The sequence below is a fragment of the Lonchura striata genome, chromosome Z (assembly GCF_050655825.1).
Source record: "Lonchura striata isolate lonStrDom1 chromosome Z, ASM5065582v1, whole genome shotgun sequence".
NCBI lineage: Eukaryota > Metazoa > Chordata > Aves > Passeriformes > Estrildidae > Lonchura > Lonchura striata.
In genome coordinates, this window is record NC_140740.1 from 231,010 (window position 1) to 249,114 (window position 18,105).

Genomic DNA, 18,105 nt, shown 5'->3' on the forward strand with positions numbered 1-18,105 from the left:
CCTTTTCCCCACCTCTGTATTGTTGCCATCATACAGCCTGGGCTGTCTAGGACAGGCAGAAAGAAGCTGTGCACATGTGCCCCTTCCTTGGGGCAGCTGGGAATGCAAACGCTTGTTGCTTAGAGGGTGGGGCATGGCAACACCTGACCTCCAATCCAGTTGCAAGAAAGCAATCTCCACCAGCAAACGGCAAAGAGCTGAATGACAGACGCTGGGCGAGGTCAGGGCTGGCTGACACAACTCCCAGGGGTATAAAAGACCAAACATACATCTTGAAGAAGAGCTAACCACATAGTACCCACAGGGGCAGCTCCCAGCACTGCGAATTTTTCCTTTTGCAGTCCTTTTGTTGTATTTTTGTTAAGGTTTAATGAACCTTTTAAATTTTTGAAGTGAACAGTTGTTTTTCACATCACCTTCAAAACATACCTATGAACACCAGAAAGTGTTTGCATATTGGTATAAAAAATTAAGCAAAACAGAGACAAGCTGACAAGTTAGGGTACCTATAAGTTGCTGGCTCCAAGTAAAGAGATTCTTTCTGATGACACACAGAGCCTGTTGCTGCTGGATGCCCCACTATCATGACAGGCTTCAGTGATGGACCTGCTATACAGAAAAATCATCAAAGACAGCAGGTTTTAGTGAAACATTTCAGTTTTTATGAAAATTTTTTCTATTGCAGAGACAGCTCCAGCTAGACACACTGGTGTTGTAATAGTCACTGTTCTGCTGCTAAAACTGCAGAAAACACCTTGGCACCACACATGCAGTGGAGCATCACCACAAGCAAAGAGCATCAGGCAACCAGAAGGGAACCCACCACCAGTATTACCTGAGCACCTCTTCCACCCCAAGGCTACTCCAGTTCTTGTGCCAGAGGTATTTGGGGTTATATTTTCAAAATTTCCTCTCCAGTAACAAGAAGCAGAGAACAACCACTTGAACAAAAACACAGACACAGGAGCTGTGCATTCAACAAAATCTCCCACTGTTACCAAGTCTCACAGTTTGACAATGCCTGAAAGTCATTCATCAGGTACATAATCTAATGACAATTTCTTGTGTAACATAATTTAATTAATTACTTAATCCTGTGTTTCAATTATTTAGAGAGGTCCTAATAATCAGTGAAATACTCCAAGCCCAACAGAGCATCTGACAAGTGCAGTTCTTATGCCTGGCTTCACTCCATAGCTCCTATTCCAGGAATACACTCATCACCTCCAGGACCTCATTCTCCCTCAGTCCTTTGTGAGTGACTTATCTGGACTGACACAGACCTGAGGTCAGCCCTGAGCCTGAAGGGGATTTTGCAGGAGAAACCCTTGCCTCTCCAATGTTGCCCTCATTTTATTCCATTTTCAGGGTGAGAGGAGTAGAGCTGAAATCATGCCCCTACATGTTATGCTATTCTCTTAGTGCAGGAGCTCTCTCAAGTTTTAGGTTTGGGGTTTGTTTGTTTGGAAAAATCTGCTGGGAAAAAAAAACTATCAGCCACTATTCATATGAGCAGAGAGGAATTTTGAATCAGTCCCTTTTGTCTGGAACTGGTTTAGCACCACAATTGCTTTTTGTCATCATTCAGACACTGGTGTAGGTTGTTTTGTTCAACCCCATACTATTAAAAAAGGCAACCCAAAACTATGGCATTCTGAAAACCCAGTCTCTGCACTGAGCAAGTTTCTCAGACTCCTTGGCCCTGCATGCCAAACAACTCTCTATCTCATCCTATACACTGGGTGAACCAGTGCTGCTCTTCCACGCTAACCACAGTTTTCATTATAGCTACACAAAGGTTTTCCTTAAATACAACATGAAACTGGAATGAATAAAGTGGCTAAGCAGCAAGGTAGTGATATGACCCAGGTTGGAAGAGGCTTCAGAGATCCCTCAAAATAGGGCTAGATATGGAGGCAGGCCATGCAGCTCAGGGGTTCATATAGGTGGGTCTTGAAAATCACCACAGACAGAGACTGCACAACTGCAAACCCTGCAGAGCCTCTCCTGTGTCAGGTCATGCCCTGTCTGCTGTGTTACCGTTGTGTACCACCATGAAGAGTTTGGGTCCTTCTGAGTTGCTTTAGCACATCAAGTTCTTCAAGGGAGCATACTTCCATCTTCATCGATTATAAGGTTATGAACGGATTTAGAGAAAGCTCACAGAATGACTGTAAAACAGCAGTGATTTCCAAACTAACACTGGAAAATGTACTTGAAACTTGTTAGAGCCTGTGGGATCCATCCATTTACTGAGGACTAAGTAAAGAAGTCTCACTCCATTCTTCAAATGCTGGTGCAAGCCATTCACATTAAATATAATCTGAATGGACCAGGCATTAGTCAAATCAACAGGCAAGTGTGTTCACTTCCAGACTTGTCCTTCCTTCTCTCTTTGGGCTAACATAAACATAAGGAAGTTGGTAAATTCTGACATAACTGGTCAACTAGTGCTGTTACCTCGCATTGTCTGATGTTTGTGAAGGACCTTGTTTACATCTCTAAACTAAAAAAGAAAGAAATTATTTATTGTGAAACATACAATAAACAAAGAGATGCAATTACTCAATGCCACTTCCCAAATTTTGAAGAAATGTGAATACTTTTATCAAGATAACAAGTGGGGAAAACTTTTCTTAGATTTTCTACCTCTCTATCACACTTAGAAACCACAGAAAATCTGGAGGAGATAACCTGTCTCTGCAAGATGTTGTGTTCTATGTAGTCACTAAGCTCTGCCTGTAGAACTGGTGGAAGGTGCTGAGATGAAACTTGGTGTCTGGAAAAACAACCCCTTTCAGCATTACCCAACAAGAATGGTGTTGTGGCTGCAATTTCCAAACATTGTCCCAAGGTGTTAGGGATCAGGATTTTTTCCTTTTGTTTCTTTGTCTTGTGGAACTTTGTTCCTACTGTTGTTAAGAGAGAACAACCACTGGTATTTAAGAGAAAAAAGAAATGGCCAAGGTGGGGAGAGCTGCTTTCTTACCTGGGGGGGGTTCTCTTAGAAGGGCAGAGATGTGAGATTTTGGCAGGGGACGGGGGACTGGGCTCAGGTCCTTTCACTCTCTACACTGGAGGGGAGAGAGGCCCTGGTTGCTGTGGGGAGAATTTGCCACAACCATGGGGTTTCATCACCTGCTTCTTCTCCTATCATGAGAGAAGCTCTGCTCAAAAGAGCAGCCATTGCACTGGGACTTTGTTAACACCTGACTTCACTAAAAAAATGACCCTCACCATCCACTTGGGTGCCTCAGGGGAAACCCCGGTACCCTGAACGGACCCTGGGCCCTTACCCCTCCCAGGGAGCCTCTACCTGTCCTGTTGAGGGGCCCGGCTGATGCAGCCCAGCCCCGCTGCTTCTCTGCCCCTGCTCTGGGGTTTTCACTACCCTGTAACCCAACACCTGATACATTTCATTTGCCACCCTGGGGTCTACTCATCCCTGCCATCCAGCAGCGGCTCTCAGGCTCCTGCTGCAGCCCCTTTTTCCATCCAGGCCTTCGTCATTACTGATGAGGGCAGCGCGGCCAGGCTGCACCCACAGCGCCCCCTGCGGCCTGGCTGCACCCACTGCGCCCCCTGCGGCCGGGCTGCACCCACAGCGCCCCCTGCGGCTGGGCTGTCCCCACAGCGCCCCCTGCAGCAGTACGGGAACCACGGCATGCCCTGCCCAGCCGGGAGCCACCAGCGCCCCTACTGGCTGTGCCTGGAACTGCACCGAGGAGAAAGGGCCTGGGGCCAGGAGAGGCTGGGATGGGTCTGAGCTGGGACTGGGACCGGGACCAGGACTGGGACCGGGACTGGGTCTGGGACCGGGACCGGGACTGGGTCAGAGCTGGGACTGGGTCAGAGCTGGGACTGGGTCAGAGCTGGGACTGGGTCTATGCTTAGAGCTAGGACTGTGATTCAGGCTGGCACTGGGTCTTTTCTGGGACTGGGTCTGTGCTTTGGGCTGGCACTGGGTCTGAGGTTTTGAGTCACTGGGTCTGTGCTTCAGGCTCAGACTGCATATCTGATTCTGTTCATTGTTGCTGCCAGGGTTGTTTGTTTGCCTTGTTATACATCTACATAGCAGTAAAGAACTGGTATTCTTTTTCTCATGTCTTTGCCTGAAATCCCCTTTATTTCAAAGTTCTAATAATTTGGAGGGAAGGTGGTAATATTTTTTCCATTCTGAGGGAGGTTTCTGCCTTCCTTACAGACTTCTATCTTTCAAACCAAGGTATCAGGCTCTCAGGGGGAAAGCTCTCCTCAGTAGCATTCTAGTCCCTGAGGAGCTTCCAGAGCAAGGGAGAGCTGGTCTGCCTTTGCCAGCTGCTGACCATGCCACATGTCACCAGCATTCCCTTTGCACAAGCTTATGCACAATGTGGGCAGCTTGCCAGAGGGAGAAGACATCCCTCCAGTTTATGCAGAGCGATGAGAAAAGAGACAAGGATAAAGAAGATGTGGGAGTACAAGCCACAGCAAGGCTGGCCTTTCCTTTAACTTATGAATTTGTATTTTTACTTATAGTCACATTTGAGAGCAGTCAGGAGGAAAAAGGGGAATGTTTAAAACTGGGAATACAATGCAATCCTCAAAGGAGCTGTCTGCCTTGGTATTTGGGGATTCTTCCTCCTTGATGGGTCAAAGGGAGGAGGAGGTGACAAGGACTCCCCTGTGTAGGAAAAGAGCGCACACTTGGCAACCCTGGAGACATAGATAGTCCCCAGACAGAGTCATGTAAGTTGGGGAATGTAGCCCAGCAACCCCATTCCTCAGACTAAGAGACAAGCATCATTTGCATCAGCTCCAGCCATCACTGAGGCTTCCCTAACACCATAACAGGCACTTTGAGAGAGCCAGTCTTTCCAATCCACCCTGAAATCCCTAAATGTGTGTGCTGTTACTCTTCCCCAGCTTGGTCTCATTGCACTGACTGCCATTACAGCAGGGTGTGTGCAGTGAAACCCCAGGTCTCTCCTCTACCAGCAGCTTCTCTTTAACATGGTCATGCTCTCAAGGTATTGCAGACCAGAATAAATACTCCCTGTCACCTTCTGGAAAAGTCTGCAGGAGAAATTGTGACCTCAGGACAACCATTACTTCTAGAAAAAGTGGGAAAGTTGGTCACCACCTGCTTCTACAGGGAGGGTCCTCTGGGAAGGGGCACTGGGCATTGAGCTGCAGCGGAGGAGCAGAGTATCCCTATCTCTGGAGAGTGGGCAACCCCTGGATTATCCACCTGCCCTTCTTCCCACCTCTCTTGCTTACTCAAAGACCAGCCATTTCAATTCCAGACCCCCTCAGACATCCTCAGCTTCCCCCGAAAGCTGCAGGGTTGCTTTTCACAAGGATCATGTTGACGCAGGAAGACATTTGCTGCATACATGGCTCCTGTCATGCTCCTTCCCCAGAAAACTCTTTGCCTCCACAGCCCTACTGTCACACAAAATACACACAGGTGTCATACAACAAAATCTGCTGTGACTGTCACCACCCAACACAACATGACATAACAAGGTGGCACATGCACAGAATTCTTTGCCGTCTTCAGAAGCTCATGCACAAAAAAATGCTCGCAAGGAAAGGCAAAGGAGCAGGCATGCAAAGAGGAGGTGCTGGCCAATGGAACTGTGCTTTCTCCTGCTATTTTAAAAGAAAAGCCTTTCCACTAAAAAAAAAAAAAAAAAAAAAAAAAAAAAAAAAAAGGCAGCTGATTTTAGCAGGAAGAAACATGATGGCAGGTTTCTTTGTCCTTTTGCAATTTAAATCAGAGCAGAGCCAAAGGAGAAGGTGATGCATTCCTCTGCATCCCCAGCAGTGTGATGAAGGGACATAGGGCTCAGAGAAGACACTCTGTCCTGAGGAACCTTCAGCCTCTACAGCAGCACAAGTGTTGCATGAAAGCATCTGAGACAAACAGTGGATGGCTGTCAGACATTTTTGCAGAATAACTTGAGGATGCTGAGCTGGAGACAGCAGCTGACAGCACAGTCTTCAGGCTCAAAGTGCTTTGTGCATGGAGCAGCTCCAGGAAAAACACCTCATGCAAGGAGACGGGGGTAAGTGCCACTGTCATCTCCCCGAGGTTGCTGCTGTATCCCAGTGAAGCACTCTGTTTTATAGCTGAGTGCTAGTCCTCTCATCTTTTACCTGTTTAGTCTTTACTATTAGCGAAAGGTTCTACTGGACAGGAAAAACTATTGCCAGCCTGAGATTTCCTTCTGAGTAATCTTTAAAGAGCACAACTGGCTGGTAGAGAAGGCTGCAGTAGGTGGGGGTAAATCCCCACAGCACACACATGTATTACCCAGGTGGGACCAGCTCATTCCCACACCACCCAACCTCCTGCCATGGCTTACCATGGGGACAAGCAGCAAAGCCCAGCACTCAGGGAATCAACAACTGCAGCAAGGGGCCAGTTGCCACATCCTGCAGACCAGCATGAGCACAGCTTTTTCCCCTACAGCCCCCACACAGGGCAGGGGTCATGGGTGCCTGTGCTCCCAGCTGCTGTCCCTCCACCATCCTGCCTGCCTGGACCCCACGCCCTTTCCATTCGGTAGGGGTATTGATCTGCTGGCAGCAATGGGCTGGATAATTAGCCAGGAATTAGGGTTTCTATTACAGCCAGGAGGCTGCCCCAGCTGATTTATCACCTGAATAATTTACTGTGATTGAAAGGAAATTAAAATGAACTCCATTTGACAACTGCGCTTTTATGGGCTTTAGTGAAGACTCAAAAGCCAAATTAATAGCCTGGTGTTGTTTGATAGTCTACTGAGAGTAAATATGGGAAGGTTTTTTGCCTCCTGATGTGCTCTCGAAGGCTTGATTTTAGAGCTGGGATTTTCTTCCCCTCCCAGCAGCAGGGCTGCAGCCTAAAACAGGGGAGATTTCAGCTGTAAAAGCCAGAGCACTGTCCTTGCTCCCTGCTCCTCTCCCACCCACCCTCTCATTCTCTTTGCTGTGGGTACAGAGGATCACAGGGCCAGCAGATTGAGGATGAGCAGATAGTGCCCGCCAGCAGCCCCTGGCACAGCCTGGCACCAGCATCAGCACCAGCAGGCCAGGGCAGCCGATGGGCTGCCAGCAGGGTGGCCTGAAGGGAGGCATGGGGGCAACGCAGCCACCCACAAAATCATCCTGCATCCCATAACCCCTTATCAGCACCTCAGACCCCTGCCACTGGCAGAGCTGGGGGTGCAGCTCACCATGGTTCACAGTGCTGACCCTGCAGTACCCTGTCCTCCTACCCACTACTGCCTGGACTCCTGCAGGGTGGGCAGAGCACTGCTAGGTTCTGCTTCACCTCTTCCTTTGTCTTTATTGTTTCTCAATTTAATATTCGTGTACATTTATTGAGCCACATATTATTGTTTCCTTTTTAACTTGTTTTTCATTTAGCACATCATGTAATGCAGCCATGGTTAAGAACTTGCTTTGGAATGGTCACATCATTCCAGCAAGTGGAAGACTGAGAAAATATTTAGTTCCTCAAACTATCCATGAATAATTTTCACTGTTTCTGGACAACATTAAGTTTTGGGAAGACACAAACAAATATTAGCTCTGCATTTCTCAATAAAAGTGTCAGAGTATTTTCATATTCTCAACAGCCTCTATCTACCCAAAGGTTTCCCAAGAAAAAACATATTTCTCACACTCTGGGGACAAGGACCAAGCAAACAGTCCTGCAGCTCACAGAATCATTGCGTGGTTGGGTTGGGAGCAATCCTAGAGATCATCTCATTTCAACACCCCTGGCACAGGCAAGGACATCTTTTAGTAGATTAATTCCTTCCTTCTACTTCTCCAATAACTGCACTTTGGGAGTGAGTCCTCTGAAAACAGAAATGCATTGTGCTTTCTGGCTTTATGAGAATTTTCCATTATTCCCAAAGATCAAACTCCAATAGGGTAAGGGGGAGTGTGTGTCTCACTCCTCTCAGAAGTTGCATTCCAGGTGCTCCTAGCAAAAACCCCCAAGATTCCTCTTTCAAAGCTGGAGTGTACTTTGGCAGAAAGTAAAACTTCAAGATTTTCAAAGGAAGTTTATGCCCCTCTCTTGATCATTTCAGAGAACCTCTTTTGTGCAACTCTCTCTGCATCAGGTTTCAACTTCATGCAATTCTTCCATTTTTCAAAATCATAAGTAATTTTGGGGGGGATTCCTTGGCTATCTAAATTCCATTAGTTATCCAAATTCCATCTGCCTCTGCTTATCTCCAGATCCACATTTATCTGCACTCTGTGTCATGAATACCTGTATTACTATATGTTTGCCAGGTTACTTGGTTTCTGTATAAGCACAGAATATCTACATTTTATCCAGAAATCAATCTGAGAACAGATACTCTGTTTCATAGCTTAAAGCAGTGGGAAAGTGCCAGCACAAGCCTAGGAATCATTTGCTATTAGCAGCAAGCAGTTATCTTCTTAGCTGGTGACCTACATAGTGTTGAATCTGGTCACATCATGTTATGCCTCATTATGGCTCTGATCTAAAGTTTATTGAAGTCAATAGAAATATTCCTCTTGGCTTCAATGAGTATTCGATTGGACCCATATGTGAAACTGAAAGTACAAAAGAATCCATTTCCATTGTGGACAGAAATCCAGCATGGATAATTCTTTTCTTTATTCTGAGAAAATTAATGCACTGTCTCTCCATTGAGCCAATCCAGCTCTATATCCTTCACCCTGCATTTTTCACCCATAGATGCATTAATCCCACTCTCACAACCTCCACACTGGTCCAGAAGCCTTGGGCTTTCCCCCTGCCTACTTCAATGGGGCTTTCCTGCATTTATCCAGCCTCACATACTTGAAGTCCTCAGGTGTCCTTGACTTTCCTGGGTCTTGGTCTCCAAGAACATCTCCTGTCTTTGTCAGTACTTTGACTGGAGAATTGTTTGAGTCAACAGTTCACAAAACAGATAGAACAGGCTTGGCCAGTCTGGGACAATTTCCCAAAGATGCTGTGGAGAACTCCTCCATCCTTCTGGCTGGAATCACAGGAAGCCATTGGAGGATAATCACCCCCACAGTCACACAGAGGGGTTTGCTGAGTACAGCCAGTGCCTCCAGTTCCTCCAGGTCTTAATGGACAATAGGCACTGGACAATTCTGCCACTCAGTGTTATAACTCTCTGCACAGGATGAGTGCCAGTTCTGTATAAAGTTTGAATTTTCATTGCAGTGACCATGAGTAATGGGGGGTGCCTGTGGTAGAGGCCAGGCTGAAGTATGTTGGTCTGACACAGGTATAGGTGCACAGCACAATTCCAGGGCAGGCAGAGAGGTAAAAGCCATTCCTTGTGTCAGTTTGGTTTGTTCCAAGGGTGTTGGCAATACCAGCAGCCTTCTCTGTGGGCACTGCAGAGCCAACACACTGGGGAGCAGCAAGGCCCATCCACATACACACAGAACACAGAGAGAATGGAAGCTGCTGTGAAGGCTTTCCTTTTCCAAGGTCTAAGAATTACAAGGTCTGGCATTACATGGTTGCAGGAGCTGTTGCTGTGGATGGACAAGATACACAGAACTGGTACACAGCAGCCATGTACAGAATGGCAGTGCAACACTGGTGTTGCAAACATACCACTATGTGCATTTCCATACCCATGCCTAGAAATAAGTGAAATCCATTTTCTGTGAATATTTGCAGTCTGTGCAAAGTAATTATGGGCTGTTTGCAGAAAATGAGCACAAAAGGGCACAAACATGAGAGAATGGCCTTCATTCTTACAAATTCCCATAACAGAAGAATTCATTTTATAGCAGGGCTCTGTAAGGGGGAGGTGGGCCAGAGTGCTTCTCAGTACTCACTTTACATCATGGTTCCTCCCTACAATATATGGACATGAAAAAACTTGATGATGCTTGCACAGACAGCCCTCAGCCCCTGGCTCCCTCTGCAACTGGCTGTTTTTCATGCCCCACACATGCAGGAAGTCCATCTGTGCTGCAGAGCACACATGTACATGAGCGCAGACTGCACCACTGGGCGTTAGGCTGCAAAACAAGGCAAGTTACAACTGATGCCTTACTTCTGCCCCTTGATGCACACCATCTGAGAGTCTTTGATGGTAGGAGCACACAGTGGGATCTCTGCCTCACTCAGCACATGCAGTCATCACTGTTTCTCTTTAAGGACTGTCTGATGCTGTATTTGCCTCTCCCTGCCTAGTGGTTGCCTTCTCTCTCAACACAGTATGAGCCTTTCCCCAAATACAAGTATCTCTTCCTCATCAGTCTCTCCATAGGTACCACAGTTCACAGCAGATGTGAAAGTTAATATGATTACTGTCAACAGTACAGCATAGATTCACAGATTCACAGAATATTCTGAGTTGGAAGGGACCCACAAGGATCATTGACTCCATCTCTTAAGTAAGGAACTAAGCCCACAGTCTTGGTGTTATTAGCATCATGGTCTAATCATGTCATAAGATGACAAATAACTCAAGAGCTCCCATTTTATGGAGGTTAACTAAGGGAAATATCAAGATGGGAAATTGAAGGAAGTGAATTGAAGTGCTCAAAGTAAAGGGTTACACACTGGTGAGGAATTACCCCCACACAGCCCATCGGCCCCTCTACCTACATGAATGGCAATGCACTCAGAAAGGTAAGGACAAATTTTATGCAGAAAATGCACCAGGAGGACTTTGGACAGCATCTGGGAACCAAGCCTGATGAGGCTGCAAATACTGTGCTGTGTAGGAAGGAATCCTTTCCCCCTCACCATTGCCAAGGGCCTGCCCCCAGCACACAAGTGAGGAGGAAAACTTAGAGAGAAGCCACAAAGCAGGAAGGAAAAGGGGCCTACAGTGTCTATAGAGTAACAATTATTCAAATAAAGTACCTGGAGCCCTCCCCAGCTGAATAGTACTGGCACACCAGTAAGTTTTTGTGCCAAAGCAAGATTAGTGACTGTTGCTGGATCACATTCCTAATAAAATGGATAAACAGTGGGTCAGCAGCTCATACCAGTCTTCTTCCCACATCCTGTCTTCACGGGAAAGAGTGAGTATCTTTTCCATATTTTCCTCCACAGAAAGAGCTTAAAGCTACATACATCCACCACTGATATAGCTCCTAAAACACCACTTTGGGGTCCAGCAGCACTTTGGACAGACAAATGTCACCAGCAGATCTTGCTTTACTACAACAATCTAATCCAGGAACAACTCTGGCTTTCTAACGTATGTCATTAATATCCTCAGTATTTGATTTCTCATTGATTCTTTGGCCTTACTAATTGATGCAGACAGCTTCTCCACTTTGGTTGAGCTTTGCTTGACTCACCAAGGAGGTGAGACAAACTGTTTCTGTAGGGACTGGGGCTCACACAGCACCTTTGTAAACCACTACAAGTCATACAGATCACATCTGGTCATGTTGAAAATTACCCTTCACATACCATCAAAAAGCAGAAGCTGACCCCAAATAGCCACAAGCCCTTAACCATGGTCCAGCCTTCCTAAAGCAAAGACCATATTTCAAACTATATGAAAAAAAACAACTAAAAATTTCTTTTGTAATTACAGGTAAAAATGCCAGGCAACATGGTTCTGCAAAGTACATTTTGAACATCATAATGCCAGATTTTTCAGCATCTTACATGACTTCCCAGAGCATGCAAGGAGTATCCTGTTCATCATATTAATATCAGCATATCTCCTCTTTTAATAATCTGCTGCTTAGAGCCATTCTAGTCACAACTCCTTATGTGGCCCTGAGAGATTGTTTCTCCATCAAGAGCAAATACAAATATCCTGTATTTGATAATTGGGATAACTTCAGCAATATTCTTAATCAAGTCTCCCATTCTTCCTATAAAACCAATAGAAGTTTATCTCTGAATAAATGTTCACTGACTGCTAGACTGTCTCCCATGAGCTACAGCTGGCCATGACTAAGAGACTCCAGACCAGAAAAACAAATCAAAAGCCCCTCCCATCACTGCTCCCTGTGCAGTGACTATTTTGGCCTATAAAGTTTTTCAGGAACAGATCTAACAAGACACAACTCCTAGGTGACCAGTGCTGAAAAGGCTTGCCCTAGCCCTGGGTGCGGTGCCTGCCCTCTCCAGCTTCACCCAGGTTTGGATGGGATAGCCACCATCTAGTGGTACGTGAGGGCCACTTCACCTTCCAGAGACACGGTGTCACTCCCCATCTCTTTCCAGCTTCAGATCTGCAGAGTTTCGCAGCACACACAAATTAGGGGAAACACAAAAAGAGCAGAAGATGGTGAAAATAAAATGTCTCTGTGAATGGAACAAGAAATGACAGATGAACTTAAAGGCAAGAGGAATTCCTACTCTACCATAGCGTTTTCAGCGTAAGTAAGTAATTAAAAAAAAAAAAAAGTGTACACATTTCTTAGCTGAAGCCACAATGGTAGTAGGCAGCCATGAGAGCATCTCCAATGGCCCTCAAAGGTATAGATTCTTCCAAGGGGAATCAGTGTTAGAAAAGTCCATCCACCTTGCTAAAAAGCATGTCTGATATTAAGAACACTGAAGATTAATGGCTGAATACATCATTAAGTAGCAAGCTAGACCAATATCGGTGCTGACAGCAATATATTAATTTCTACCTCCTTCTCAGCAGCTAAATTAAATACTGCCACCTAAGAAGAAGAACACAGAGAGACATAGCTAATCAGTTTTTTCATGTGCTTCTATACTATGCCTGCAAAAATGGAATTTTTCCAAAATATTACTGCCAAGTCCTCTTCAAACACACTGTAGATCCATAGATGCAAATAATTTACCTTCACACAATAATCAGGTGTTGCAGCAAATGGCCAGTTACATGTCTAATAAGCCATTTCTGGATACAAAAATCTAATTTGTGTCCACAGTCATGCTCACTGCAAACCAAAATTAGGCATTGGATTTTGCAAGTCTTCTCCTTGTTACCTGCACTGCCTGCTTTTGGTCTAACAAAAAAACATCAGAAGCTGTGGTACTCTTTAAAGATTCTTTTGATGCAACTAGTCCAGATCAGGTGTAATTTCATAACCAAAGACTTGTTAATCTTTGCACAATGATTGTTTACCTTAATTTTCTAATAGGCTTTAACAGCTAACATGGACTTGGCTGAAAGGAGCTTGACAAGATGTGTCTCCATATTTATCAACTGAAACTGAAAAGCCTTTGGTCATGGACACCAAATGGATCTCTGCCAGTGGAAGGCATATCAGGAACACAGGAAATATTTGCAATAGTACCTGCTCTGGTTTGATGGGCTCAGTTGTTGTGAAAATGTCAGAATAATGTTGTCTCTCAAAGACACGATCCAACACTTCTAGCTGCTGCTGGGTGAAAAGGTCTCCTCGCATCTGTTTCCGAAGAAAATCTCTGCTTGGTAGAGAATGGCCATTTGGTACTGGAGATTCTTGAATACCTTACAAAGAGGAGAGAGAAAAGGAAAAATGAGTAGTCTTATGATGTGACCAACAGTAGAGTGTCTTATTTTATCCCTTGAACAGATGTAGGTACCAGTATGGTGAAGACATGAAGACTTTATGAGAGGTTACAATTTGCTGGAAAACACACTGTACAGTCTTGCATTACAGGCAACCCTTAACCTGTCAAAAACTTCACTCATTATTTAAAGGCAGGATACAGGATAACAGTCACATTTTTGCCTGCTTCACTTTTACTGTGTCACCTGGGAAGCTGTCTGGTTCATAGTCTGTATGTAAGAGAGCACAGAGGATAATAGATGGCCTTAAGTAGATGATGACAGTAGCAGTCAGCTCAGGTCAGTTTGGGTCAGCTCCAGCAGAACGCTTTATCCAATCACCACCACTCACTCTGTCCCCCTCCTGTGCTACCTGCAGGTCCTGCTCAACTCCAGCCCATGCTGAACTCCAGCCTCTGACATGCATTCTGTGAATCACTGTCAGCAGCACTAACACATTGTACTGTGGTGGGGAATCCCTGGGCTGAGTTACCACTGCCACATCCTCAGCAAGGCCCAGTCCAAGATGCACTCCTGATGCTCCAATTCACTTTGTATTTCTCCAGCTTACTGGCAGGTCTCAAACCTGGCTCCAAAGCACATTTTCCTCCTTCTCCCCTTTGGCAGAGATTTTTAGCAGGAGTCATAAGTGACTGACCATGGCTGAAAAGCCATGAGACAGGTTTGAAAAATATGTGATTGGCAGTCTGAAAAGACTTTTGCAATACAGGGACTTGTTTCAATTTGCTTTTTTGCAGATTCACAGTGGTTTCCTACTTTTCCTTTGCCTGTCAGTGCTGGAAATATGTATTTTATGCACAGAAAACTGAGATCTGCAGTATTCCCAGGACTCCAGGAGGTGGAACTCCAAGAACAACAGTAAATATCAGTTTTCTTCTCCAGATGGCAACATTGAACTAGACAGAGGGAGGAAATGTTTTTAAAATAGCATCTAGCTGCCAGAATAGTTCTGAGGAGCAGAATTTAAATGCATCCTTAACAGCAAGATTTCCATGAGTGCTGCAGTTGCCTATAGTCCAGGAAGTCTGCAGAGGAATAACATCACCTAGACCTCTTCTGGCAGATTCTGCATCAAGTTTTTTGACTGTAAGTATAGAGGAGATCTGATACAGGTGATCTATACAAAAACAGCCCGTTGCTGTAGACACAAGTTGTGACCACAAGCACATGCTCACCATCAGTAATACAGGGGATGCTTGGTGGACAAGATTTTTTAAAAAGGACTATTGATTTAAGATCATCCTTCAGCATAGATGTATTTTTCTGAAAATGCTGTCTGTCCAGAAAATGAGTCTTCTTTAAGGCAGAGTTCTCAGACTGGGGGAACTAACACATGTTAGGGGAAATACCTCTTACAATGCTGAATTTAAGCCGAACTCTCCTTATACTGAACAGATATTTAATGTTAGCAGTTAATGCTGGAAAGTCCCTTCTCAATTTCAGTGACAATAGTATTCTATATACCTTCTCAGAGAAAATCATGCAGTTTTGTCAAGGGTAGATGATGGCTTTTGTGAAGTGGAAGGATCAGTTTATTCAATACAGGAAGGGAAACAAATACCTGAACCTGTGAACGTGTGTTCTGAGTAGGATGCTTAAGTGTGAAAAGGCACAGAGGAATACAAGAAAGCAGTATATATATATATATATATATATATATATATATATATATATATATTTTTTTTTTTTTTTTTTTTTTTTTTTTTTTTTTTTTACTATTCCAAATCAAATAATTCTAATAGACCCTATGCTGAGTTTAGTCAACCATGGCTTATGGAATTAAAATTCTGTATGGTAGCTGTATGGTATCACAGGGCCAGGGAGACCCTGTCTCTTGAGCATGGAAATGCTGGCTTTAAATTTCAGGTTAAACTGTTATTCACAATTTGGTATCAAAGTTAAAGCTTTATGCAGTTTTGGGATAAAGGGGATGACAAAAGGGAGTGAAATGACAAGACAGTCATGACCTGAAAACTGTTCTTGGTGATGCCAGTACAGTCTGTGCACTGTTTGTGCATCCAGAGACTGGAAGTATAATGAGATCCTCTCATGTTTGAAAATGGAGCAGTAGTCCCAACTCTCACCAGCAGCACTTTTGTTATGGAGAACAGCTCCAGATTTCTGGGAGTGAACACCTTGGAGAAGAGGAGGACAACGAAAGGAAATCCTGGGGCAGCAGCCTCAGCCAGAGATAGGCACGGGGATAGTGCTGGGAAGGGTGTCCCAGCCCAGCGACCAGAGTGTGAAGTCTAGGGATTAACGCACCATCATGTGCCTGTGCCATCACATCCATGCATCTGTCCTAGCTGCCCTTCGCCCAAGGGGCAGTCAGGCAGGGATGACCCTCAGGCACTGCCACCAAAGCACAAGGAAGAGGAGGGTATTTCTCTCTGCAAAGAAAGTATGAAATCAGGTGGAGATGGGGCTCTGGAGGGGTTTGGTCTCAAGGTCAGCATTTGGTCTGTTGCTGGAAGCATAACATATGCTGCCAGCCAGAATGGGCTGCCAGCTCACACCCTTTGTACATCCCTGTTTGCCAACATCTCCACACACTGTCCTGAGGACATGAGGTGGGATCAATCTCCAGGACGCACTTGCAGTATAGTCCTGGGATGAGGAATAATGCATGCAGCATTTGTGCCAGGGAGGGACCTGGGCAGGGGTCAGATGCGACTGGGACCACTGAAGTGGCTGACACTGCACGAAAGGAAGGAGCCAAGCCTCCCTCACCCTGACTATCACCTGCTCTCCGCATCCTGTGAGCAAAAGAATAGCTTGTACTTTTGCACTGTGGGAATTTGCACCAAATTCAGACTAACTGCCAGTAAGTTCTTTATTCCACTGTAGAACTAAAGGACATCCTGTGTACTACATATGACAGGAGTTCGTGAAGGTCTTCAGGATGTGTTTGGCTGTTAGACATTATATAAATAATACCATTAGCATTATATATTGTTTAACTAGAATATCTTCGATAATTAAAATACTGTTGGAAGACTTGAAAAATTTAAATTATAAATAGGCTTCAGGGAGTGATAAAAACATTTTTCATATAATCGGTGCATCCACACAGGGTTGCATCACATGTTTTATTGACAATAGCACTTTATGTATACCTACCTATTCTACAAAACAGTTAGTTCCCAATTCAATGGCATCTTTCCAGAAATTCAAGTGAAGAGCACAGATATAAACACTCTCCTTACTACAAAAGATTACCTTCTTCCCAAACATTTAATCCTTTATAAGATTGTGCATATGGGATAAGATGATGCCATTAGCCCACAATTTCCTGAGCTACTTCTGCTGAACTGCATCGAGATGCAATGCACTGAGACCTGCCACAGTGCCACAGGGAGAGCCTGCACATGCTGCTCCTTCAGCACTAGTGCTCCAGCATGTGCCATGCCTGTTCAACACTGTCAAGTCCCTCCCAAGCATCCCATCCAGCTCAGCACACTGACTCAGTTTCCCAAAAATGCACACAGCTTGGGGACCAATCCCACCTACAACCTGCAGCTGGAAGTCTTGTCATGTTTGGGACAGGTCTGAACAAGGTCCTCCCTGGTTTCAAACTCACTGATATGCATTTTCTTGGCAGGGAAAATGAAATCCTTTTCCACTCTGAAATGCATGGACACCTTCTGTTCACACCTTGCCCAGAAAAGCTGACCTGTGGTTTCACAACAAAAGCTGGACATGCTGCTAAAGAAACTGGCCTGCCTTGGATATAATCAAACACAAGCAAAGATTTTCTGTGGCTAGCCAAAGTCTGAACAACCTACAAAAAGTCTGGGAAGAGTTAGTCACAGAAGAAGTCTGTCTCTGAGAAGAGATACCATCCACAGTCTTGCTGACAAAAGACTGTCCATGTGATGTGGATATAATCCAGAAAATATGGAATCACTGCATGGTTTGGGTTGGAAGGAACCTTACATACTATCAAGTTCCAGTCAGCTGCCATGGGCAGGGACACCTTCCACAATTCGGGTTGCCTAGAGTCCTGTCTGACCTGTCCTTGGACATTGCAACTAATACATTTTTGTTAATTGAGAGAAGTTATTTTCTGAGGATCTAAGCAAATAGCCATATCAGTTTAAAGGATTTGATAAATTGAGATCTCATTTTTCTAATGCATTTCTGTGGTTAGATACTCATCCATGACATGCTTTCTGAAACAGCAGGAGAATATTTGAAATTGCTAAATACAAGGAAACCATAATTTTAGTGACCCTCTGCAGACAATTCACTTGATTTATAATACTATTTCTAAGACTACAGATCAAAATAAGCAGAACAAAAGATGCTATCTTCACAAAATGCTAAAGCATATTTAAAAGCCTCAAAGTTTAGTATGAAAACAAGGCAAAATATAGAAGGACCAGTAAAAAGCACTGAAAAATAGAAATGGTTCAGCTGCACCTTTTTTAATACTGATAAGGATGTCAGCACAATTTCAGATAGTGATAGAACAAGGGGGAATGGTTTTAAACTGAAAAAAAAGAGAGATTTAGATAAGATGTTAGGAAGAAATTCTTTTATGCTGTTGAGGCAGGACGGTATGAAATTACTCCACTTCAGAAGGCAAGAGAGTAGAACTCTGATTTATTTCAAA

The 18,105-nt window shown here is 44.6% G+C and overlaps 1 protein-coding gene across 5 annotated transcripts in view; it reads right to left on the reverse strand.

Moving 5' to 3' along the window:
• PAX5 (paired box 5) overlaps positions 1 to 18,105 on the reverse strand; it is a 133,638-nt gene that overhangs the window by 71,922 nt on the left and 43,611 nt on the right. For all 5 annotated transcript variants that reach the window (XM_085567604.1, XM_085567602.1, XM_085567605.1 and 2 more), the window contains one exon: positions 13,234 to 13,409. In XM_085567604.1, coding sequence (XP_085423730.1) covers positions 13,234 to 13,409 — 176 coding nt within the window. The remainder of the gene's footprint in view (positions 1 to 13,233; positions 13,410 to 18,105) is intronic.